The 27593-nt window shown below is 41.0% G+C and overlaps 1 protein-coding gene across 3 annotated transcripts in view; it reads left to right on the top strand.

Moving 5' to 3' along the window:
- LOC149146664 (sodium/proton antiporter 2-like) overlaps positions 1–26901 on the top strand; it is a 287524-nt gene extending 260623 nt beyond the window's left edge. Inside the window, exons 9-11 of one of the 3 annotated variants that reach the window (XR_016264588.1) lie at positions 25437–25731; positions 25968–26329; positions 26451–26901. Coding sequence is in view for 2 of the 3 variants with exons in the window: in XM_089448761.1 (XP_089304887.1) it covers positions 25437–25731; positions 25968–26087 (415 nt within the window). In the remaining variant the exon portion in view is untranslated. Of the gene's footprint in view, positions 1–25436; positions 25732–25880 lie in introns of all 3 variants that reach the window. The other 2 variants (XM_089448761.1, XM_089448762.1) reach the window with 2 other exon arrangements.
- The last annotated feature ends 692 nt before the right edge of the window (positions 26902–27593 follow it).

Raw genomic sequence — 27593 nt, 5'->3', positions numbered from 1 at the left:
ATGGATTAATAAAAATGAATTCTCTCATGAAATAAGTAAAGTAAATTAAGAATCTTTTACTTGGCAAATTGAGTTTCTCCCTTGGAATAAAATAGTAACTACACACTTAAGAGAATGTAACTCTCCCTCACTAATTCAATATATGGCAAGTGTAACTCCTCTTCATTAAATGCACTTGTAACTCCTTCATTCAATTTGATTTGTAACTCTCACCAAATATTCTATCATGTCTAAGTGTAACTCTCTCTCTCCTTAATTCGAATTGTAATTCCTCAAGACGTGTACCTCTCTCTCTATTCTTGGGATGAGTTACACTTCTCCTCAAGTAACTTCTTTCTCATGGAATTCAATTATCTTATTATTGGCTCAAGGCATGAATTCATTTTGTAACTCCTCTCATTTCTCATCTATTTAAGCAAGAGCAAGTCAGAGTTGATGTAGCATGTTCATTGTGAAGAAGGAGAGCTCGTGTTGAGTGTGTGAAGGAGAAGTGTGAGAGCGAGTGAAAAGTAAGAGTAAGGGAAGAGCTAGAGCAAGTGTGAAGGACAAGATCTGATCAAAAGAAGAAGATCTTCAAACAAAGAGCAAGAGCACTTCAGCTACAAGTTGATCAGAAATTGGTGACTTTATTCATTTTCATTCTCTCTCTCTCTTTGTGCTCTGCTAAACAATTGAAGAAATCTAATAGAAGAAGAATCATTTGGGTTTTCCCCTTGTGGGTTTTTCCCTAGTCATTGGACTTAACTCTTAGTGTCTCATATTTGTGCTTTGTTGTTTTCATATGATCCTTAAGTTTATGCTCTATCTACAATTGTAACAACATAGAACATTCAATTTTCTGCAAAGTACATTCAGTTTTTTCCAAAGTATACTCAGTTTTCTGCAACGTACATTTAGTTTTTTGCAAATTCAACTTTCTGCAAAATACATTCATTTTTCTGCGAAGTACATTCAACTTTCTGCTAAGTCCATTTAGTTCCATTCAGTTTTTTGCAAAGTACATTCAGTTTTCTGCATAGAACTTTCATGTTTTGCAATTTTGTTTTTAAATTTTTTCATATAAATTTCAGATTTTGACATGGTATTAGAGCCTTAGTGAAGACAAGTCCAAGGAGACCAGAGATCACATGAAGAGACCCCACTTGCCACCAAAGTTTTTTTTGATCAAGATGACTTCGTCCTACTTCAAGGTAGAGGAGAAGCTAAATGATGCTTTAAACTTTGGTCCATGGAAAGCAAGACTAGATATCACTCTTGAAGAACACAGTTTTGGAGTATGTTGAAGGCACAATGGCTGATCCACCAGAGAATTCAAGTGCTGCTATCAAATCCAAACATTAAAAAAGTGAAATCAAAGTTAGGAAAATTATCCTTGATTCTCTTAGTGATCATCTCATTATTTATGTTTCTGGTTTGAAGAAAGCTAAAGAAATGTATGACAAACTAATTGACATGTTTGCAATTAGTAATTTGAACTAGATTATTGCCTTGAAGAATCACTTTAGGGACATCAAAATGAATAGAGGAGAGACGGTTCAAACATACTTCCTGAGAATGACTAAAATCAGGAATCAATTGTCAACAATTGGTGAAGCTATATCCGACAAAGAAATAGTGTTGATTGTGCTTGGAGGCCTTTCTCTTGCTTGGGACAATTTTATCACCACCGTCATCAACATCAACACTATTCCCACATTTGATAAGCTCCTGGGACCAAGAGGAGGCCAAAATGATCTCAAAAGGGGGAATTTCACATCATGAAGAAGAAGAACCTACTGCTTTTATAACTTATGACAAGAGAAATAAAGGTAATAAAAATAAATATGTTTTCAAATCAAATAAAGAGAATCTAGACATGTCGAAAGTTAGATGCTTTAACTATCAAAAGCATGGTCACTTTGCTCATGATTGTAAAGAAAGAATAAGAACACCTAGATTCAAAAACAAATATAGATTATATAAAAGACTCTTCTGAAAATCAAAGTAAAATGCATCCTATGAAAACAAGAAATCCAAGATTAAGAAATAATGCAGTGGAAACTCAATCATAATCTTTTCTTGTTTCTGCTCCTTCTAGTTCTTATTCCGCAGATTCATTTGATAGCTGGTTAATTGATAGTGGTGTTTCCAAACATTTTATTGGTTACAAAGAAACACTCTCTAATCTAGTTGAGAGGGAGACTAATTTAAATGTTATCCTTGGAGATAATTCTACTCACCAAGTTAAAAGTTATGGTTTAGTTTCATTTCAGTTAAATGATGGCAAATCTATTTTTCTACAAGAAGTTTTGTATGTACTTGGTTTGAAAAAGAATATTGTATCTATGTCTACTCTAGAAGATAAAGGAATGAAAGTTGCTTTTATTAATGGAAAGGTTCTAACTTGGCCTTTGAACTCAAGTATGAGAGAAGCCTTCACTCTTGGATCAAGATGTGAAGGGCTTTACAAAGTCAATGGTAAACCCATTCATGTACTAGTCCATGATATCGATCTTCAGTGTGAGCTATGGCATAGAAGATTTGCTCATTTACACTACAAAGTCTTACTGTGAAAATTCCTAATCCTCAAGGAACCCCTACTGTAGCAAATCTGAATCTACTTTACCTACTTGATTTTAATATGTATTATCAAGTTATTCTCTGAATACTGAAGCAAATTACTTTTGCGGCCTACACTACTTTAAATTTGATTACATGAAACATAAAACTGAGCAAAGAACAAGATACATAGGACACTGTTATTTTTGGACAAAATAGTCCTCGGAAAAACCCATTGCAGGAAAACCGGTGCAACAGCTCTGAGGGTATATTATTATGCAGGAGAGAATTCTGAATGCAAATCTAGGATGCTCAACTAGCAATCCTTTACAGAGAAAAATACTGGACAAAAAACTAGTGAAATGATCTCACCCATTGATGTGGCCATACCATTTGCAGCCACTTAGGAAGATTTGGCTCGCGTTCAGTCCAAATTTGAAAAGGCTAATAGCTTCATTGAGCGCATTCAACACATCCGCCAATAGGTTTATGATATATTGGACAGAGCCAATGCTAAGTACAAGCAGTGCCATGATCAACATCGAGTGCCGCACAAGTTCCAGGTGGGCGACAAAGTTTGGATACATTTGTAGAAGGAGCGCCTTGTTGGACCTCACTGCAAGCTTCGCCCACTCCAATATGGGCCATACACCATCACCAAGGCCGTCGGTGACAATGCCTTTGAGCTCAACATCCCACTGTTCCTTGGTTTGCACCCAGTGTTCAATGTAGATCGCCTTCGGCCATACTTTCCACCATTGTTGGACACATCTGACATTGCAGAACAACTCACACCAACAGAGCTCAACTCAGACTACATGGAACAGGCCACAACTGATCAGATCATGGACACAGATTAAGAACACTCGCCAATAGAGGATACAATTATATCGAGTTTTCAAAGCAGGTCAACTCCTTCACCAGGGCAAGTGGTTCACCAGGGACCAGGTTCAACAGAAATTTCCTCACCTCATGGAGGCTCTGCATGCAATGGGGACCATTGTTTCCTAAGGGGGGGAGGAAACTGATCCAAACTTAAACAGGAACACAACAACTTACAAATATAATCATAAACACAAAGATGCAGCAGAAAAACACTTCATTTCATTAATAGAAAAATATTGAACTATGCTTACAAATAGAATGGAGATAAGATAGCTCGGGTGATGGTAGCTTATCTCTGAGAAGAGATGTGGTGGCTACATGCCTCTGAACTGTGTTACAATGAGGCTCAAGGGCTTATTTATTATTGGAAAACATGAGAATACCCTAAACAACAAAAACCCTAACCCTAGGAGATGTAACATCAAGAGTTTGTGGACCCTGTTGGGGTTAGTTGGGCAGCCAACTTCCCGGGGTCGTAACTTGATCATATTATCTCCATTTGGCGCATACGATACCTTGTTGGCAAGGTCTCGCCAAGTACTACAGGTTTTGCCGCAGGACCCTCTCTATGGCCACAAGCCTGCTGTGGATACCAAAAAACACCGTTTTGCGGGTCAACACTGCTCCGGAAGTTCAAGACCCGAAAAACTACTAAAAATAGTAAATGCTGAAATGAAAATGGAAACAAATGAAACTGACTGCGGGGTCTAGGTGGAATAGGCGGGTGGCCACTAATATCCACCTGGATCACCATGCCCAAGTGTGCCCAAAAAAAACAAGCATAAACACCTAATTTCTTAATGAAAAATCATACCTTTGGGATTGGATGGCCCACATTAAAACATACAATCATGACATATGAGCGAGGGTACACAATGGTTAGCTCAGTTGGCAGAGAATGGTAACACATCAAAGCTATCAGGTGGCTACAAGGGGCTATTGACTGTCTGCTAAAGACAATCCAGGAGCAAATTTCTCCTATGGGGTCACCCATGTGAAAATTTCATAAACTGGAATACTATTGCAATAACTGGTATTATTTCTTCTAACTGATAAATTAATTATTCAGTTTATTGTTATGGAAACATCGAAATGAACACACTGCAACCTTCACAAATAAAACTGCGGAAAATAAATAGCACTGGAACTAAGAAAATATTAGCGCACAAATAAAAATAACACCATTGTTTTTTAACAAAAGTCCCCAAAAAAACCCAATGCAGGAAAATCGGTGCAGCAGATGTGGGTTCTATTTTATTGTGCAGCTGTGAAAATCTGAGTACAATTTGGACGCCTAAAATTGGCTATCCACATAAAGAAAATCTAGGCAAAATTATTGAAGGGAACTATCCTTCCTCTACAAGAATTCCCGATACAACCTGCCTTCAAAAACCTCGACCTCTTGGACCCTCTGCGTCAACATCTGCACTGCTCTATGTAGTCTCTGATGAAGTCGTTATTCCTGCCTCCATTGAGGAAATTGTCTCTCCGACACTCTGGAACTTCTACCCGGCCTCTGGAACTGAGAACGAATTTCTCTCCAGCTAAATCGAACTGCCAATCTGAAGCAACTGCGTAGTCCTTTGTGCTGCCTCATCGGGAATAACTCGACCCTCTTGCTGTTGCCTCTTCGGATATGGAAAACTTCCTCTGGAGTCTCTATCTCTACCCCTCACTCAATGCTTCGATCTTTGGCTCTCTGGCAATTGACTATTTCTACTTTGAGAATCGATCTGTCAAGGAAATCGAATTTCTGGTGTTCTCAATTGTATTCTCCAAGTGCCTGTCGACTTCCTCTTATAATCCATTATTGGAGCTCCAACGACCAAGATTAAAACTTAATCGATGGCTAGGATCATCTTGGAATTGATCCATGTGAGTTTCTAGATTATTCTCACCTTGACTTAATTAATATTGATTAATTATCCAATTTACTTAATTTTAGACTTAGGAAGCATTAAAAAATTGGTTAATAATCTAATTAAGTCACTTCTAGGTGAAATTTCCAAAAACAATTTTTGGGTCTTGGAGGTCTCATGTATTCTAGCCTCTCCACCAAATTTCATGGCTAGAACACATTCGATGCTACAAAAACTAACACTCCCTCTTAGCAAGGAATGTGTTCTAGTGCTGTACACCCTGCCACAACATTGTCTTTGTATCATCTCCTGTCACACTGTTGATGTTTGGTTGTTGTTGACCACCAACTACTGCACAACTCTAATGTTGCATATGTGCTGCCGCTGACACTACCATACTGCTGCTAACACTGCATCTACACTACAATTCCCTCTCATTTGTTGTTGCTGCAACTACAACCGAAAAACATCCAAAATACTGAATCAATTGTGTTCAGTGTTAGGTTCCTATACCAATAGAAGTCATAATTTTTGAATGGCTGAGATTAAACCTGTAATATGTACATATCTTTGCTTTCTGCAAATGTTTTCCATATTCAAAAAAAAAAATGTAAAGAGGGTCTGTCCTAAAAGATAAATCAAATGACAAAAAGAATAAGAGAAGGTTAAAAAATTGAAAGAATATGAACCCCAAAAACAAAAAGACCATGAAAGTTTGCAAGTCAAAATGCCACTACTATTTACTTTTTATGCATAATAATGATTGTGTGCAGCTTGTTATTCATGCCACAATCCATGGTAATCAAACAATTTAATCTTGGTTATTTTATATTTTGAATTTCATGTTTATAGATAGAGAATGAAAATCTGACCAAACTGTTTAATCTTGGCAGATAAGTAGATAGGTAGAGTGAATAAAAGGAGCTCAACAGTTTAATCTGAGCCCTTGGATGTAGTAAAGATAGACTTAGATATATTTTTATTGTAAAAGAAAAGAAAAATGTTTGATAAGGGTTTGCCAACTTAAGTGCACCCTAATAAAGAGTAAAAAAATGGTAGGATGAGTAGATGGGTAAGTAATTGCATGGTTGCAGAGTTGTGATGAATGATTAGATAAAATCATATCATTTACTTTCATCATCAAGTTGCTAAAGTATGGATGATAATTGAGCATATACACAAGTTAAGTGATTAATTCCCCCCATTCATTTTACCCTTAATTTTACTAATTTCCCATAAGTAAAGTCAAAAGTACCAAAAACCTTAAGTTTAAAGGGCTCAGAGTATTTCTCTGACTTCTGGAGGGACCGGACCCTCGACCCAATGACTTATAAGGTCTAAGTACTAAAAGCCTCCTCACAAACATTCACCCCCTTAAAATCATTCATTTCCCCTAAAAAATCCCTTTTCCTAAGGTAAAATCATCATTTGCCTAGGGAAAGTAATCACTCTCATATAAAACCCCTCTTTTTCACAAAAAACCCACAAATGCGCATTTAGCCTAAGTTATGATGTTTAATGTGAAAAACAAATAAATTCAATATATATTATACTTAGCGCACTTCGTTTTTTCCACCTTCATTTCATATTAACTTCTAATTTTATGTATTAAATCCCAAAAAATACCCCTTTCCCGTATATTTTATTAAACCCATATGTTAATATCCCGCCCCAAAGTTTGAGACATAAACTTATTAATAAATTGATTAAAGGGTTAATTAAGTCGATCAGCGATTAATTAATAACCTTGACCCCCCGCCGAAATAAAAGAAATTAATTAATCAATTAGTGATTAATTAAGAATCTGTCCCCACCAATGAAATCACTCCCGACGTCATTAAACCATCATAATCCTTCATAAATTAATCCCTACACCCATTAAAACCCCACCAGGCTCCTTCATTAAACCCCACATCAAATCATCGCCCCGATCACCAAGCGATCTGACCTCAGTTGATCCAACGGTCGACACTCATATTGGGCGGCCTCTGTAGGCCAACCTTTACCCGCCCAGTGTGAGTGGTTTTACTATTCACCCCGCCGCTACGTGGCGCCCGATGAATGGCATCGGGTGTCCTCCGCCCAAAACCACTTTATCCCAAAAGCGGTGCGATATGATCCCGCTAAATGACAAACTGTCACATTTCCCGCTTAACGCAAAGTGTCCTTTTCCCAGTGTACCCACCAAAATCATTGACTTTACGAATAAAACTAAAAAAACTGATTGTTTTTTTTTTTATCGTGGAAAAGGACCGCTCTGACCTCCATGCAAGCACCAAAGTACGTGCAACTGTCAACCTACGTCCAACTGCTAATTTACCAGAGCTGCTGAAACTCCAGACCACCTTGCAATCCCGTGCGCATCTTGCAAACAATGCACAGTCGCCATTACTCCATCCAAAAACAGAAACCAGGTATTTATCCCAATTCACTTAGAAACCCTGTTTTGTTCCACAACCTGGACTAAATTGCTTCCAATTCCTAAATAATTTAGTAAAAAAAAATTCTTGGTGACTCCAAAATACCTCGAATTAGACCAGTTTTACCCAATTCTAACTGAAAACCCTTCGCCCACGTCCTTGAATCCACAAGAACCAAGGATGTCTGTCTCGGTTGCATTGAACATCATGCCCATTCCTACTCCTCACAAAGATTTAGACCATCTCCCACTGGCAGATAAAGATTTTCAGATTAAAGACACCTCTGTTCAACAATCCCCTTTGAAACTATACTGCAAGTACAGAGACCAGTACCTGAACCATGCAGACCACATAGGACTTTGGGAATCAGGTTTACCCAAATACCAATCCCCCAGAGTTCACATCTTCCCAGAAATTATCCACTATTGCCATATGAATTATAATCCCAGCGAAAGGGCAGTAATGATCCCAGACCAGTCTGTATTATTTACTATCACTGCTGAGTCCATAAATCAAATGTTGCAATTACAACCAAGCCAAAACCTGACCCGTTTGTCTGTTGGAGATTTGCTGAACAGATACCTTACACTTTTCTCAATCAAACTTGCTCAGTTTTTCCAGAACTTCATTAGGGAGGAACAATACATCCCTAAGGATCCTCCCCTGTACATGTGGACTATTTTCTCTGATCTTGGCCGAGACATCATATAAATGATATCCAGTGTATTAGGCCAAACTACAAGTGAATTTGTTGATGAAATTATTGTAGCCTTTATGTCTATTTACACTCCTGGACAGCCCCCAACCATCATGTTTGATTTTGCTAAGTTCATTGCTGATAAGATACATGATCAATTCATGAGGATGGATAATGAGAGAGTGTTTAAATATTCTTCAGTTTTATATCATCTATTCTTGTACTATCAAGCTGACAAATTCCCAATCTCACTCCAAAAGCTTGATACCAAAGGCAACCCCAGATCAGTAATCTTCTAGACTTCATTAATCCACTTATATGACTCTCAATACTCTTATACTGACTTCATAGACCTCTTTGTACACCCAGTGGCAACTATGTTGCTAGGAAGCCCTCCACCCAGAATCAGTGCAGATATCAGGAGGTTCCTTCAGTTGTCAAAACAGTATAGAGTGGGGGATTGGTACTTATACCAAAACCATACTGAAATCAGAATCTATGGATGTGAACTGGCTCCCTAAACGCCGCCCAGATACCTCCTTATGAGATTGTTTGCTTTGGAGTACTACAGGCAAATGATCAATTCAGATGAGGTGCATTTTGTGAAAGCCAAGAAGAAAGCTCAACTTAGGATAAAGGATTAGCTTGGCCCATTCATATGTAACAGTAGGGAAGCAGGAAAGGTAGCAGAGGAAATCCTCCAAAGACTGAGATTAAAACAAAGTTTTATCTGGAGATATGATCCTTTAGACTTCATTTGCAATAAGAGATAGAAGAATAAATTATCTCCTTACATCCACCATAGAATCCCTGAAATTGAACAGTATGCAAATCAACTTGAATGGGTGGAAAACACTTTGGTAGACCAAGATAGCACAAAAATTGTTGTCAATAATGTATTGATTGATTTAGATAGAAGACTTGATGAGGATTCATTTGTATAGGTGCCAGAAGAAAATCAATCTCAAAGGCAACCAGGGCCATCAGAGCAGCAACCATCAGAGCAGCCAGAAGAATCAGAACTGCTTGAGATTTCAGAAGAATTTGCTCAACCAGAACAAAGCATGAGAAATCCTCCTGTTTTACAAACTCCTCTAAATGAGGAGAGGAATCTTAAAAGAGATAGGGAGGAGGTCACTCCTTCTAGTAGACTTGTTGCCCAAACCTCTGTCAAGAGGAAAAGGTTGAACCCATTTTCAGAGCAGGAGTATACTGAAGAGACAGCAGGAACTACAGGAGCATAAAGCAGGCAAACCACTCCTTCAGGAGGTACACAAGAACCTTTCACCTCACAGGCTCAAATGTTGGAGAGACAGCAGTGTGGAAGTATCCTCCTTTAGAGCTCCAAGTGGCCAGAGCCAGGACTTAAAAGAGAAATACAAAGAAATCAAGGCCAGGAATGAAAGATTAAAGGCTAAAAGTTATGCACACCACCTTAAAATGGCTCCAACCAATCAAACAAGGCTAATGTCAGCCTTTGACATAAAGGAAGGTAAGTTGCAGATGAGTTTCTTGAAGCCAACTACACAGCAACCCAAATCAATGGCAGATTATCTGAAAACGGACTTTGAAGTGTTGGCAAAAGATATCCATCCTATTGACCAAATAGAACTACACACGCAGACTGGTGAAATGGTTTACTCCACCTTGACCAACAAGGCAATTACAGTCCACCAGCTCCAGAATTCGCTAAATAACATATCGGCACAATTCCAGTTGGAGAAGGCCTTTTCACAGGCCAAGGACACCAGAATAAAGTCCTTAGAGGACTTGGTCATAGAACTAGGACATGATCCCAAGGATGTGAAAGCTACAGAAAAGCTTATCAAGAAGAAAAATGATGACATAGCTGCACTAAAGAAACAACTCAAAATTCCCTCATTACATCATCCTCAGACAGCTGAAGTGTTGGAGACACAGAAGGAGGGAGAGCTTATGGACTTAGTCCTAAAGCTGAATGAGCAATTGAAAGAGACAGAGAAAGAACTAGATAACTTGATACAGTCTAAGCAGAGTGAGTTTGCCACCACTCCTCAGACTGTAATTCCTACAGTCTCTACAGCAGTACCCTCCACATTGGTTGCTGCCTTAGCACCCACACTTCCACTAGCTACAGCTTTTCCAATTACAGGTACATCAGCAGGCACAGAGGCATCTACAAGCACAGGTACTTCCACAGAGAAAACAAATGAATTGGTAAAGGCCATGGAGGAAATGAGCATCCAGGCTACTGAGCTTAAGAAACTTAAATAAAAAGTGTCAAGTTTAGAGACTGATTATAAACTTTCATAGATACAACAGAAGGAAGAAGTTTAGAAGAACCAAAGAATGGTAGAAAGGATAAAAGTCCTTGAAAAGGACTTAACATTGCAAGAACCGCTTGGAGATATGAAGGAAATTCTTTGGGCCAGCATCATTGATTCCATCAATGATGTTTGGCCATCTATTCAAATTATTTTTGAACAAACTGAACTAGTAAAAGCAGCTACAGAAGCAGTCCACAAGACAAGGGAAGAATTGGGAGAGAAGCTTGAAGAGGCCAACCAATTAATAACATTTTTGAACAGCATAAATAGGTACCAACTGGATGAACTAGAAATAGAGGATAGAATGGCAACCATCATAGAAATAAAGAAGGTTCTCACCAAAAGGAACCTGATGCTCAATTTAGAGAAAAATTATCAAAGCATTCAAGCAGACATCGACAGTTTTATGACAAAGTATGGAATTTTAAGAGGAAAAGGACTTCCCAGTCCTATGGTAATAAATGACAAGCTAATGACTCAAGATGATTACATTGAAAGGCTCAACAAGCTAGCCAGAAGCCAAGCTAGTACCTCAGGAGTAAAAGCTCTGCCCACTGGAAAGGTACTATATGACAGTTTGGAAAATCTGTTTTACATAGAGCATGAGGTAAAACACCTGTTTACCAGTAGACCAAATTTTTCTAAGTATACAGAAGATGACGAGATATACAGGAAAATGATAAGGATGAAGTTACCTGATAGTGAATGGTGGACAAATCTGACCGATTTACTATAAAGTTACTGCAGTAAATCTAGATGGTAAAACATTGTTGCTAGGTGAAACAGGTAAGACAGAGTCAAAGCAGAACAGGTAAAGAGTATTAGAAGGGAGAAGATAAAAAGTGAATCCAGCACACAAGCATCAAGCAACTAAAAGAGCCAAATCCGAATTACAACAGCGAGCACAGTCACAATAAAAGGGACAACAAGAAGACAGTTCTCCATCTGTCTCTATTTTCATGCTAAAGATATTTTCGTTTCCTAGAATAATTCTCATATGGTTATGAGATATTTTCGCAACATTTTTTGTATAAATACTTCACAAATTGAAGTAATTAGGGTGGATTAAGATACATTTTTGTAGACATTTTATATTGAGCCAAGGAGCTATTGCACTCAAGACTGGATTGGTTTTACTGGATATGAAATAAAGCTAAGGACATTTCACTGGATTCTTGTGCACAGTTGGAACAAATAAGTATTATATTTACGTGTTTAAATATTGTTTTCTCTTCATGTTATGAATATTCATATGTCTCTTGTAAAATTTGTAAAGTAAACAAGGAATGATATCTCAGAATTAGCTTAAGTGCTCTCTGTTTTAACTGTTTACTTTCTATATGTTTTCTACTAAACTATCTTGGTCTGGGAATTCTTAATTGCTCCCTTACTTCCGTAGTTTACCCCACCCCCCGCCCCTTTGGTCCATAGTAAAGGATTCTTCATTGCCCTTTGCTACTGATCATCCTTCCTTTCTTCATCTTGATCCCGGTTAAGGATTATTCATTACCCTTTGCCCTGGTTAGGACTACTTCATCCATTGGAACCTGCAGATTTGCTTTTTGCTGTGCTAGCTTGCCTTGTGGACTCCTACCTTAGTGATTGATCAGATCTAGTTAAGCCAATCTTGATTGACTCGATAGCCCAATGGTCTGAAAACTTGCTCTGCCCATTTGTTTTCTTAATCCCACCACCCAATCAAAACAAAACATCACGAGCACAAATAACTAGCCTGAAATCTAGCCAAAACAAATTTAAATTTTAAAGAGAGAGACGTCTCTGGACTTAGGTTGGCTAGAACCTGATTCTAAAAGATTAGGTTTGTGGTCACCTTGGAAAATTCCTTCTTTGATATCTTCCAGGGAAAACATCTGAGTGATAACATTTAGTATGATGCCTTTGTCTTCAGAGTCTATGACTACTACTAGCATCTGCACTATCACTAAAGAATTTGCACTGCTGCCAACTCTGCACTGAGCCACCTGCTCTGTTGTCAACATTGCATTGCTTTCCTTAGCATCTGACTGCTACTAGTCTGCAACTGTCACTTTGGTACTAATTGCATCAACTACCATCGATCCATCCTGCTACTATATATTGTGGGCCCTTGTAGCTAGGTATTGATCTATGAGGTGGACTCCTTAAGGACCCTGCCTATCTAGCACACTGGAGTCTCATACTCCTTATGGATCTAGTACCCCATTATCTCTTTTTGAGCCTTGTCCCTTACTGGGACCTTTCTTCGCTTTGCACCCTGCACTATACAACTCGCACTTCCTTTGGTACCTATCTTTGGCAACTAGAAGTCGATTTGTTGCCCAGATCTACATTTTGGCTAACTTGCAAGGCCACCTTTGGCAATCTCGTATGGCCATCTCTGCAAAGCTACAAAATCCGCAAAACTCAAAAGTTGGGAAAGTAAACTTGAAAATATCCCTCTTTCCCGCTGCTTGGCTACTGCTCTGCTATTCGCACTCCCTTCTAGAATGTGTGGCTCTGCTAGCTGCTACTGCCAATCTGCAACTGGAAATTCGAACTTGCAAGACTCGAAGTTCCTTGAGGAAACTTTTCCCTCTGCTATATGTGCTTTTCTCTTCCACCCAACGCTACTTCTGCTTCTGCAACCTGCAACAAAACCCTCTACATCCAACCAAGAATCTTCTCAGCGAAGAACCGAGTTGCTGCAGCTCCCTCTACCTGCTAGAATCACTGATCTGGGAGATTTGAAATTTTTCTGCTTCCTGCACTGAAAAAATCGAACTTCCCCAAGCAACTCAGCCTCCCTGGCAATGAACTGCGCTACCACAAGAATTTTGACCTGCTACTCCTTCCAAGCAGCGAAATTCTTTCCTTCAATTCTGAGCTTTCGATTGATCACTGGCGCTCTGATAACATGTGAAAATTCCGTAAACCGGAATCCTATTGCAGTAAATGGTATTATTTCTTCTAACTGATAAATTAATTATTCAATTTATTGCTACGACAACATCAAAATAAACACAATGCAACCTTCACAAATAAAACTACGGAAAATAAATAACGTTGGAAATGAGAAAATACTAGTACACACATAAAAATAACACCGTTGTTTTTGGACAAAAGTCCCCAGAAAAACATAATGTGGGAAAACCGGTGTAGCAGATGAGGGTTTTATTTTATTACGCAACAGTGAAAATCTTAGTACAATCTGGATGCCTAAAACTGGAAATCCATAACAAGAAAATTTGGGCAAAATTATTGAAGGGAATTACCCTTACTCCACAAGCAATCCCGACACAACTTGCCTTCATAAAACTTGGCCTTCTAGACCCTTTGCGTTGCTTTGTGCAGTCTCTATGACGTCAAGCCTCCAACGAGTCTCTGATGAAGTCGTTTTGCCTGCCTTTGTTGAGGAAATCGTCTCTCTGACACTCTGGAACTTCTGCCCAACCTATGGAACTGAGAACGAATTTCTCTCCAGCTAAATCGAATTGCCAATCTGAAGCAACTACGTAGTCCTCTGTGCTGTCTCACTGGGAATAACTCAGCCCTCTTGTTGTTGCCTCTCCGGATCTGGAAAACTTTCTCCAGACTCATTGTCTCTGCCCCTTACTCACTGCTTCAATCTCTGGCTATCTGATAGCTGACTACTACTACTCTGGAAATCGATCTGGCAAGGAAAACGAATTTATGGTGTTCTCAAATGTATTCTCCAAGTGCCCATAGACTTCATCTTATAATCCATTGTTGGAGTTCCAATGGCCAAGAATAAAACTTAATCGATGGCTAGGATCATCTTGGAATTGATTTGTGTGAGTTTCTAGATAATTCTCATCTTGACTTAATTAATACTGATTAATTAACCAGTTTTCGTAAGTTTTCTTTGGAAACATTAAAAAATTTGTTAATAATGTAATTAAGTCACTTCTAGGCGGAATTTCCATAAACAAATTATGGGTCTTGGAGATCTCATGTAATATTCCTAATTAGCCATGGCTAATTGGAAGATTCGATTTTGTTCAATTTTTGCCTTCTATAGTTATTTGTAAATAAAAAGTGAGGACGAGGGACATAACTCACTTTTAGAATAAAATTCACTTCCTAGTAGCACAACGTTGTGACTTAAAGGGGAGCCAAGGGGGCCAAAAGGGGACACAGAAATGGAGCCCACGCAGACACATGGAGAGACTGCGCAGGAGGGAAGGAACACGTGGCGAGGGGAACCACGCAGGAAGAGGTGAGCCTTGGAATTGAGGGAGGCAAAGGCTATAAAAGAGAGAGGAGCCCCCTCATTTTGGATCATTCAGTTATGTGCATTTTGAGCGAGTCGTTTCGACTTTTGAGCACACTGGCTGTTTAGCTAGTCTGCAGCACTGTTTAGTGCATTGAGTGTCTCCATTCGGAGATCTCACCCTTAGCCCCGGGGGACTTCGAGTGCCTACTCGGGCAAGGTATTTCCATTGGCATTTCAGCAGTAGTTTTATTAGTATTTCAGCAGTAGTTTCACCAGCGTTTTGGAGGACTGTGCAGCATTGGGAGAGGGACGCAGTTCTTTTTGGCAGTAGTGTTGGATTGGGGTTTTGGCAGGAGGATTTATGCTGGGTGATTGAGCAGGGGACCAGCTCTTACATATTGGAGGATTTTTGGCATAGTTTCAAGCAGAGCCTAGAGGGGTTTCTTCAGTGGCAGCGCAGAGCATTGAGGAACTGCGCAGATCCCCAAGGGGGTGATTTTCGGGGGTTGGCTATTACAGGAAAGCTTTCTGGGTTTCTTCAGTAGAGCCCATTTCCAAAGTTTCAGCATTTTCTGAGGAGGGCAGCAGCCCCAAATCATCATTTGTTTTCTAGCAGCAGCAGCACAACAGTTCTCTAGCAGCATCCACGCAAAGAGGCCATTCTTTGTTATTCTGAGAGTATTTCTTCACTTGCATTGTGCAAGTCGAGGTGCCATCTTTCTGATCACCTCCTGTACTCATTTTATTGCTCAGTATAATAAAATGGCTTAGCATGTCACGCTGCGTTTCTTGAGTATCTGCTTATATTTCCTGTTTACATTATTATATGTTGTACTACTGTTATTTCGTCATTTTTTGGGTATTATATCATTTGCACGTATTTGGTTGGAGTTTTGCTGGGGTTTGAGGAATATTCCGGGTTAGGGATATTATAGTGGTATCAGAGCATAGATCTAGCTCAGCCTGTGGAGCTAGCAATCTATGACACCGGGGGAAAAACTCTACATCTGTTACAGAGGTAGGAGATATAGAAACAATGGACGTAGGTTGGAGAATACCTACGGGGAGGGAGACTGTGTTCCTGTGGTGGACGCAGAACAGGAGGAGCCAGTAGTGGACACAGAGCAGATGGCAGACGAGGACGGGAAGAAATTTGCGGATATGCTCCTCAAATTAGTACAGGATCTGTCGAGGCAGATTAAGGTGATGGGGCAGAGATTCACGGCAGTAGAGGCTAGACAACATGAGAGCCCACGGGTTTTTTCAGGTTGGTGAGGGATTGGGCGCATCTCACCATTTGCCAGAGCAGTGTGATACTGCGCAGCAGGTGGCCTCACATGCCCCTACACACTCTACCATGCCCACTTTCTTAGGAGCAGACATGGGGGCTGTAACCCTGCAAGAGGCAGAGCCCGGACATATGGGCGATTATTTTGCAGAGTACTAGGCCAATGGGCAGGAGTTCAGGGAAGCCCTCTCATTCAGAGACTTTGTTAAGCTCCAACGGGATAACAAACTCCGCAATCATCACAGAGGGTACCGGCATTACCATGATGGTGACACCCACCGTGCAGTGAGTAGATTCCACTTGCCTACGTTTGATGGTTCATCAAACAGTTTGGCGAAGTCTTGGGTGGAGAAGCTGGACATTTATTTCCAACTTAACCAGATGTTGGAGGCATAACCAGATGTCGGAGGCAGAAGCCATCAAGGTGGCAACATTGCATTTGGATGGTGAGGCTCAGGATTGGTGGTTTCACGGGATGGTTACATTCGGGCACTCTACAGTGACGACATATGTGGAGTTTACCAGGAGATTGAGGGAGTGATTTGATGGGAGGGATCCAGAGCAACATTTTGTTGAGCTGACGAGGCTCAAACAGACAGGGAGCCTAGAGACCTACATTGCAGATTTCTTGAGGGTCTCCTTGATGGTACCAGACCTATCCAAGGCACGGAGGGTCTATATGTATGTTGAGGGGTTAGCAGAGCCACTTCGGGGTCTACTCCGATCCACTAGACCAGCCACACTCCAGGACGCTATCAGCAGGACCCGAGACTTACAGGATATCTTACCTAGGACCCGGACACCTTACCCCCAAAGACAACTTTTTCATTCTAAGGGGAAGGATGTGAGGATTCCACCTCCAAAGGGGAATCCAGGACGAGTACAGATTGAGGACGATATCAGGAGGGTGCTGAAGAAGAAGTGGTTGTGCTTCACATGTCAGGAGCCGTGGGCACCGGGACATAGGTGTGCCGTTGGCAAAACACGTTTTGTTGAGGTCTTCTCCAAGAGCAATGGAGAAAAGGATGACGAGGATGATGTGGAGGCAGGAGATAGCCATGCCATACAGGGACCTTTGCCACCTCCACCGCCAGCAGCAGGTGGTGCATCTTTTGCACCCACCGGAGGGGCCCTTGCAGTATTGCAAGGAGTTCCCAAGTATCTGACGCTACGCGTACGAGGGACAGTACGTGGCCAGCGAGTATCAATTTTGGTTGACAGTGGGGCAACCCACAACTTCATTGATGCACAGATGGTTGAGCGGAGAGGTATTCAGACTGAGAGCTTCGATGGGTTTTCAGTCTTGGTCCCAAGAGATCAGACCATGACGTGTGCTTGTTATGTTCCAGAGCCAATGTTGCACGAAGCAGGAGCGAAGCGGAAGCGTTTTTTGGAAGCGGGGACGCCGAAGCATCATTTTCCAAAAATCTAGGAAGCGAAGCGTCCACGGAAGCGTCTGCTATATATATATGTTTTTAATATTTTTTTGCATTTATACTCAAAACAAACATCCCAAATACCAAATTAATTGTAGAAGACATGAAAACATGCATATTTTTGCATAAATCAAGATAGATATAACATCCATTGTACATTAATGATCTAGAATCTAGATTCTTCTCCTCTTGTCTAGCCTTTGCCTCTACCTCGATTGTCTAGGGATATTAGTCAACATTGCCCAATTTTGATCAAACTACCTAATTCAAGACTTAAAATATGGTAGAAAAAGCTTAACATGTTTGATCGATGATTTTGACTTGATTGAAAGGTAATTTTTTGCTAAGGGCGTGCCGCGTGACAAAGGAGTTCAACAATTAACACCACCAACACCAGGGTACATATAGGGCTTGGTGCTCTTGATTAAATGCTAATCGCATACCTTCATACTTGATATAATCTAATGAAATGCCACAATCCCATTGATCCTGAATACCTGAAAACTGTTAAGTCTGCTGAATTTTGAATAGGATATGAAATTCTATTTTCTCCATATGAAGTCCAATGAGGCTGGAACCACTCTCAAACATTCTGAGTCATTTCATGGTAATGTTAAAAATTTAAGTAAAAGGATGAAAATGAAAAATAAAGGAGAATGTCACTTTTACTTTAAGAATTTAACATTACCACGAGGGAGCATCTGCTATATTTATATTTTTTTTTGCTTTCATTTGTCACCCTAACCCAAGGTGGACCCACCCCCAACAAGCAAACTCACCTAAAATTTAAAAAAAAATTGAAAAAAAAAACGATTTTCTAAATGCTTTTCCGGAAGCTTTTCTGGAAGCGTACGGAAGCGTCTGGGAAGCATCTGGGAAGCGCCATACGAAGCGCGCTTCGGCGCTTCAGAAGCGCCAACGCTTCCAAATTTCCAGGAAGCGTCTAAAAATTTCGGAAGCGCGCTTCCGGCCAAGCTTCCTAGGCGCTTCCGTACGGGACGCGCTTCAGGGCTTGGAACCGGGGGGGGCGCTTCGTGCAACACTGTCCAGAGCTTTCAGTGACGATGGGCACCTACACATTGACCGACCGCTTTTTTGTGGTCGATATCCCAAACACCAACATGATATTGGGTGTTCAGTGGCTTATCACTCTAGGGAAGGTCACGACGGATTGGAAGACCCTAGAGATGGAGTGAGATGATGAGAAGACAGGGAGGCATGAGAAGATACATGGACAACACACATATCCGCCTCAGACTGTGTCGGCTCATCGGATGGAGGCAGCCTTCCGGAAGGGAGACATAGAGTGGGCAATGGAGCTGCGTGCATCAGAGGCAGGGACTACAGGGCAGACGGTACATCTAGAGATACAGTCCATCCTTGATTGGTATGCCATAGTGTTTGGGGAGATTCCACCAGGACAGCCACCGGATCGGGGGTTTGAGCACACCATCGAGCTTGAGCAGGGCATACAGGCAGTGATCACCACCCCCTATAGGCAACCCAAGGCCTATCGAGATGAGATTGAGTGGGCTATCCAGGAGTTGCTGGCTCTTGGGCATATTCGACCAAGCACGAGTCCTTTTGCTTCTTCTGTGGTGTTGGTGAAGAAGAAGGATGGTACATTGAGGATGTGCATTGACTACAGGGCCCTGAACAAGAAGACCCTGAAGAACAGGTACCCCATACCCAGGATCGATGAGTTGATGGATGAGTTGAGGGGAGCATGATTCTTCTCAAAGATTGATTTGAGATCTGGGTACCATCAGATTCACGTGAGGGAGCAGGACATTCTCAAGACCGCCTTCAGGTGTCACTATGGGCACTTTGAGTTCTTGGTGATTCCTTTTGGGCTAACCAATGCCCTCGCTACATTTCAGTCCTGCATGAATCACATCTTCCGTAGTCACTTGAGGAAGTTTGTGTTGGTATTCTTTGATGACATTTTCATTTACAGTTGGACTTGGGAGGAGCATCTCCAGCACATTGAGACGGTATTGCGTATCTTACAAGAGCAGTAATTCTATGCCAAACTCTCCAAGTGTGAGTTTGGGTTGACAGAGATGTTGTATTTGGGACACATCATAGGGGTGGATGGAGTGAGAGTCCACGAGGAGAAGATCAGGGCCATCAGAGAATGGTCAGAGCCGAGAAATGTGACGGAACTTCGAGGATTCATTGGCATTTGTACTTACTATCTGAAGTTCGTCAAAGGTTTCTTGCAGCTTGCTGCACCCCTGACAGATTTGATGAGGAAGGGGCATTCAGTTGGTCGGATACAGCGCAGCGAGCCTTTGATAGGCTCAAGGAGGTTATGAGCAGCTGCCCAGTGCTTGCGTTGCCAGATTTTACGCAGCCATTTGTTTTGGAGTGTGATGTGTCGGGAGAGGGGATTGGCGTAGTGTTGATGCAAGGAGGTCACCCTATAGCCTTTGAGAGCCGGAAGCTCCTTCCGCACAAGAGGTTGTATTCTATATACGACAAGGAGATGCTGGCCATCATGCATGCAATGGCTAAGTACTGGTAGTATTTGGTGGGTAACAGGTTCAGGGTGAGGACGGATCACAATAGCCTCAAGTTCTTCTTGGAGCAGAAGCAGCTACAGGAGAGGCAGCAGAAGTGGATCAGCAAGATCCAAGCATATGACTTTGACATTGAGTATGTCAAGGGTAAGAACAATGTGGTAGCAGATGCCCTTTCACATAGACCAGCCACGTTGTCTCTTATGAGCTTGGATACAGATTGGAGGGCTCGACTCTTAGTAGAGTACTCCAAGGACAGGTTTGCATGTGAGGTTCTGGATGGGCAGGTGGCAGATGACAGGTACAGGGTGGTCGATGAGATCATCTATTACAGGGACCGGATCTTCTTGACTGAGGGGTCTCAGCTCAAGAAGAAGATACTCCAGGCATCACATGATTCACCATTGGCAGGACATCAGGGGTTTACCAAAACCTATAGGGCCATTAGGGAGAGGTTCTCATGGAAGGGCCTCAAGGAGGACGTACTCCAGCACATTCAGGAGTCCGATGTTTGCCAGAGGAACAAGGGAGAGATGAACCATCCCACGGGATTATTACAGCCTCTTCCCATTCCAGAGGGGAAATGGGAGAGTATTTCGATGGACTTCATCACAGGGTTGCCCATGGTACAGGGCAAGGATTGTATCTTTGTTGTCGTTGATCGACTGATGAAGTACGCACACTTTTTTGCCATATCCGCACACTATACAGCAGCACAGGTGGCCGAGCTGTTCTTCAGAGAGATTTTCAGGCTACATGGTCTTCCTAAGACCATCGTCAGTGATAGTAATAGTCGTTTCATGGGCGGGTTTTGGTAGGAGCTTTTCCGGTTGGTGGGGATGGAGTTGACACCGAGTACCAGTTATCACCCACAGACGGATGGGCAAAAAGAGATAGTTAACAAGTGGCTAGAAGGCTACTTGCGTAACTATGTCAGTGGGTAGCAATGAGCATGGTTGAGGTGGCTGCATCTAGGGGAGTACTACTACAATACTTCACATCACATGTCCATTGGTATGTCACCATTCTATGCCTTATATGGGTATCATCCTTTATCTTTTGCTGACTTGATGTTTGGTGATAGCAAGGCTCCTAGAGCGAAGATTTGGATCCAAGGGAGTCAGGATATTCTCTGAGCTCTCAAGGATAACATGGCTACAGCGCAGAACCAGCAGAAGCTGTATGCCGACAGGGGTCGGGTGGAGAGATAGTTCGAGGTAGGGGACATGGTCTACCTATGGTTACAGCCATACCGACAGTCGTCACTAAAGCAAAAGGGGGCTGAGAAGCTCAAGCCCCGCTTTTATGGGCCGTACAGGGTGATACGCAGGGTTGGACAGGTTGCATATGAGTTGGAGTTGCCCCAAGGCAGCAAGATTCATAACGTTTTTCATGTATCATGCCTGAAAAAGGCATTGGGGCAGCAGGTGACAGTGACAGATGAGCTACCACCCATGGATGATGAGGGGCATTTGGTATTGCAGCCGGAGGCTATCATTGATACCAGGGAGAGGCAGCTGCGAAGCAGGACGGTTCGGGAATTCTTGGTGAGGTGGAAGAATTTGCCGGATGAGGATGCCACTTGGGAGAGTGAGAAGATCTTGCAGCATCCATCACTTCAGTTGCTTGAGGACAAGCAACATTTTGCCGGGGGAGACTGTAATATTCCTAATTAGCCATGGCTAATTGGAATATTCGATTTTGTTCAATTTTTGCCTTCTATAGTTATTTGTAAATAAAAAGTGAGGACGAGGGAAATAACTCACTTTTAGAATAAAATTCACTTCCTAGTAGCACAACGTTGTGACTTAAAGGGGAGCCAAGGGAGCCAAAAGGGAACGCAGAAATGGAGCCCACGCAGACACATGGAGAGACTGTGCAGGAGAGAAGGAACGCGTGGCAAGAGGGGAACCACGCAGGAAGAGGTGAGCCTTGGGATTGAGAGAGGCAAAGGCTATAAAAGAGAGAGGAGCCCCCTCATTTTGGATCATTCAGTTATGTGCATTTTGAGCTAGTCGTTTCGACTTCTGAGCACGTTGGCTGTTTAGCTAGTCTGCAGCACTGTTTAGTGCATTGAGTGTCTCCGTTCGGAGATCTCACCCTTAGCCCCGGGAGACTTCGAGTGCCTACTCGGGCAAGGTATTTCCATTGGCATTTCAGCAGTAGTTTTATTAGTATTTCAGCAGCAATTTCACCAACGTTTTGGAGGACTGTGTAGCACTGGGAGAGGGACGCAGTTCTTTTTGGCAGTAGTGGTTGATTGGGGTTTTGGCAGGAGGATTTATTCTAGGTGATTGAGCAGGGGATCAGCCCTTTCATATTGGAGGATTTTTGGCAGAGTTTCAGGCAGAACCTGGAGGGGTTTCTTCAGTGGCAGCGTAGAGCATTGAGGAACTGCGCAGATCCCCAAGGGGGTGATTTTCGGGGGTCGACTATTCCAAGAAAGCTTTCTGGGTTTTTTTGGGTTTCTTGAGTAGAGCCCGTTTCCAGAGTTTCAACATTTTCTGAGGAGGGGAGCAGCCCCAAATCATCATTTGTTTTCTAGCAGCAGAAGCGGCACGATACTGCTCCAACAACATCCACGCAGAGAAGCCATTCTTTGTTATTCTGAGAGTATTTCTTCACTTGCATTGTGCAAGTCGAGGTGCCATCTTTTTGATCACCTCTTGTACTCATTTTATTGCTCAGTATAATAAAATGGCTTAGCATTTCACGCTGCATTTCTTGAGTATCTGCTTATATTTCCTGTTTACATTATTATATGTTGTACTATTGTTATTTCGTCATTTTTGGGGTATTATATCATTTGCACGTATTTGGTTGGAGTTTTGCTGGGGTTTGAGGAATATTCCGGGTCAGGGATATTACATCTCATGTATTCTAGCCTCTCTACCAAATTTCATGGCTAGAACACATCTAATGCTAAAAAACTAACAACCCACTGGTGGTGGGTAACAAGGCTTGCTAGATTGTGTGGTAACAATGACCATGCTATTTCAATCGGGATTTCCCAAGTGGTGCCCTTCTTAAAGCCATGGGCCATTAGGGGAGGTCCCACTGGACTAGGATTGAAGATTAACCCCCCATTTAAGGTGAGGGAACAAAACCCCGGTCAAAACCCTTCCTTCTTCCAAGTCACCCGATAATCCATGCCAAATGCCCAAATGAAAAACAACCATAAGCACCTGATTGTATAATGAATAACATGCTAGTTGGATCGTATTGCACACCTTCTGGCATATGGGAGAGGAAACATACAACTGATGCAGGTGGCTAAGATAAAATGGCACACATCGGCTACAAAGTGGCTGTCAGGGGTTGCTAACTTCCCACTGGAAGAAGATGATTAGGAGAAAACTTCTCCTTGGGGTACCCACTTTTGGTCGGTTATAGGCCCTTTTTCAATCTTGATCAAAACTTTGTTTTGGACATAAACAGAGCTCGACTCGCAAGATTACTTGGCATCATTTACTCTTGGATGAGGATAAGGGCTTCGATCCCCCTTAGGAACAAGGACTTGATTTCTTTAGGACTTCAGTCCTTCCACAGAGACAAGGTAACCATGACTCCGGCCTTCTGCCCAGAATCCTTCCTCAATCTTTAGCTTGATCTCAGACAAACCACCTTTAACTTGTCCTTTGCTGGTATAAGGTTTGAACTAGGGCTATAGAATTCTGTCTAGGGCTTCCTTTTCAATGATTGTTCTTTCACCAAAGCTCTGATGCCATGTTGATTTTGAAAACACTAATATAGCAGCACAATTTTCTGAAACGAATAATTACTTCCTATTATTACTTTAGCATATTTAGAACATCATTAAGCAATTATACTTCAGAAAATTCAATCATAATTGCAATAATGACAATAGGATCATAAAGAGGCACACAAAGAGACACAAATTTTCACTTGGGAAACGCAAACTTGGGAGAAAACCCAGCAATATTTTCGAGGAGAAATTCTTCAATTCAGCAAATTTACATTCTGATATTCATAAGTCAAATAGACCACAAGATTCGACAAGTCAAACCTTGGTCATTAACTTGGTCAAACTACCCATAACAGATTCGGTCAAAGCCTCAGAGAGCTCAGTCACATTGACCTCACAAAATTCGGTCAACAGCCTCTGAAATTTTGTCAACTGGCCTCAGAACATTGGTCAACTGTGCTTCTGAAATTGGGTGAACTGGCCTCAAAACATTGGTCAACTGTGCCTCTGAAATTCAGTCAACTGGCCTTAGAATTTTGATTAATGTGCCTCTAAAATTTGGTCAACTGGCCTCAAAACTTCTGTCAACTGTGCCTCTGAAATTCGGCCAACTGGCCTCAGACTTTTGATCAACTGTGCCTCTGAAATTTGGTCAACTCAGGTCAAAATAGACTTGGTCAAAACTGCCTCAGAAGCTCCTCCTTAACTCGCACATGTGAATAGAAAATCAGAAGATGATTGATAGTCCAAATTGGTCTCCAAGTGATGAGGTCGAGTGCCTTTATATAATGATTGAGGATGCCCAAATTGGTGTCTTTATGGCTGAGCTGTCCTGATCTTTTGGGACCAACTTGAATATCGGCCGTAGCCAACAAAAAAATCAACGCGAAGAAATTCACAAAAATCTTAATGTTTAATGTGGAATGGTCCTTTACGGATCAGTCTTTTGTGTGAAAAAATAGAGTAGATATAAAGTGTATTTGAAGGGTAAATTACCAAAATAAATAGCTGAAATATCTCTTAGTAAATTGCACAAAATATCATTGAAACATCAAACAAACCAGAGAAATTTATTGGATCAAAAACAGAGTTTTATTTCAAAAGAGCCAAGAGGCTGGCTGCACGAAAGATACTATTACGGACTTGAAGACTATTACTGACCCCCAGCCAAGCAAAGCTGTATCTGAACCTCCAGCCTGATGAAATGCACTGGTCTTTAACCCTGCAAAGTTTCAGAAGGCAAATTTAGGGGTTAACAGGTCCACATGTGTTATTGTAATGTGATTTGATTTGGCATTTGGAGCTAAAAAGTGGGGCACACCCCACTTTCTCTAATCTCAGCTATGTTCAGCTGAAAATTGTTATAAAGCTCAATTAGTACTTGAGGATTATGATACAGAACCTGAGGGGCAGCATTGAGTAACATAAATTATGTTATCATGATGAAATTTGTTATAAAGGTTACTGTTTTTCTGCTGTATCTTGAGCTTCCAAACATACAGTTTAGTTTTCACTTTTCAAAATAATGAACTAATAAATGGATCTTTCCTGGTTTTGGCTCTGCAGTTTAGAGGCAGCTGGAATTCTTAAAGAATTGGCAAATTATCTTGATTCTCACATCCCAAGCATGGAGCTGATTGCGTTCTCTATAGGTCTTGCATCAGCAGTAATAGATAATGTACCATTGGTAGCAGCTACAATGGGAATGTATGATAAATCAGTGTTTCCCATGGATTCAGAGCTTTGGCAACTGATTGCATACTGTGCTGGAACTGGAGGTTCAATTCTCGTCATTGGATCTGCAGCAGGAGTTGCTTTTATGGGAATGGAGAAAGCTGATTTCTTCTGGTACTTGAGAAAGGTATCTCTTTGAAACACTGTTCATTAATTCCATCACATTAGATATAAGAAATTAGAACTTGTTACCTATAATTCCTTCTGTCATATGATTGTGCCAATATTGTGGTCATTCCTTGCACATTCATAAAATTATCATATCTTATCTTACAGGTTATCATGGTATTATTGTGGAGTTAGAAATTTGAACTCCACTGAATTTCTTTTCTATCTTCTAAGAAATGTACTCCTCTGCTACAGGTTAGTGGATTTGCATTTGTTGGTTATGCTGCAGGAGTTGCTGCATATTTAACAACACATAACTTCCATATTCTGTCCTCAACAACAATAGCTCAGATTCCCTTTCTATCAGGCTGGTAGAACCTTTAGCTGGGACAACTCCCTGAACTCAGTAACAGGTCAAACAGAAATTTAACATGTGATGTCAGCTGAACTCTGGGAACTCAAATCCATTATACAGATAAAGGAAGGTCCCTCACTATTGCATGTAGAAGAATTTAACAGTAAACTAATAATCTGCAGAACTGTTACAATTCCTTTTGTAACATAAAACATATTTGGTAAAAGTCCATGAAGACGAGAAGAGATGAAAGGAGGCTAGAGTAAGTTGTTGAATCCCCTTGATCTTCCAAGCACATACAAATTAGAGCTAGAAATTCTTATTTGTCCTGGGAAGAAATCCTGTTATCTTATTAACTGACAAGTCATTCCTTCATTATGCAGTATCATGTATACCACTTATTAAAAGAGTGAGTTCATCTTGAGAAGGCAGTACCATGAGGTGTTTATATAACGTTTGCACAGAAACATTGGTTAAGTAATCACCGATGAACAATAGTTGATCATGCTTAACAAAACCACCTGAATTATAAAGGATGTAAGTTAAACATATCAAGCTTTCTGGACATGGGAATATTCATGTGTTAGCAGTTAACAGTGATGTTCAGGAAAACTCAATCATGTTCAATGAAACACATGATAGACAACTTGTGATACAAATAAGTATTTGTTTTGTCAAATTCACCAAGAATTTGCACCTAGATACATTATTTAGGACATGTTACCTCTCTTTCAGCAGGGGTACATATATGCACAAATTCACTTTTGGCGTCACCATTGTATGTTGGAAATACTGACAGGGGGGTGAATGAGTATTTTGTTACTTTAACAATTTTTAGCTAATAAAAAACTTGGTGCACATAAATCATGAAACACAGATCTTATATAAGAAACACATATACAATTTTTCTTTGTGCTTGCATTTGACTCTTGAGCATATTAACCGTGTCATTGATGAGCGTAATTCTAAGGTTTGACTTGATATGATGCTAGTGCAAAGGATGCAGAGAATTTGTGTTGCTTGATGATATTACGGTTATCTATGTTGTGCTAGGGTTTCTTCCTGAACTAATGATACTAGGGTTTGTCAAAGTTGTGTACGTTCTAAGCAGCGTTGTTAAGATATGGATTGTGTTGGAAAAATGCAATATGGCAGCTATTAATTCAGATTTTCCTTTGTTGAAGAATCTAGGGCAGTTATAGTTAGAGAGATTCTTCTTAGCTTGATAACTATTTGTGAGGTGTTTTTAATTTTTCTTCTTAGCATATTCTTCACTTGTTATTATTAGAGTGTGTCTTCATAGTTAATCAAATAGCCACCAAAAACAAAGAGATAAGAACACAAGATGTTGGCTTTCTGCCAGGGCCAAAACCTCTCCCTCTTGGAGAGGAAAACCCGCACAAAATTCTTCTTATAGAGATTCCAATTGACGAATACCAAGACCATAACCCTTGACCTACTATGCTACTCCAAGACCAAGACATCAATCCTCTTCTTTGTCACTGTTGAGATCATCATTATTGCAC

Source organism: Pinus tabuliformis, chromosome X (assembly GCF_031772625.1).
Source record: "Pinus tabuliformis cultivar Carrire ecotype Pingquan chromosome X, CPIR1, whole genome shotgun sequence".
Taxonomy (NCBI): Eukaryota; Viridiplantae; Streptophyta; class Pinopsida; order Pinales; family Pinaceae; genus Pinus; species Pinus tabuliformis.
The sequence above is the reverse complement of the archived record's forward strand: the minus strand, read 5'-3'. Positions and strand labels throughout refer to the sequence as shown.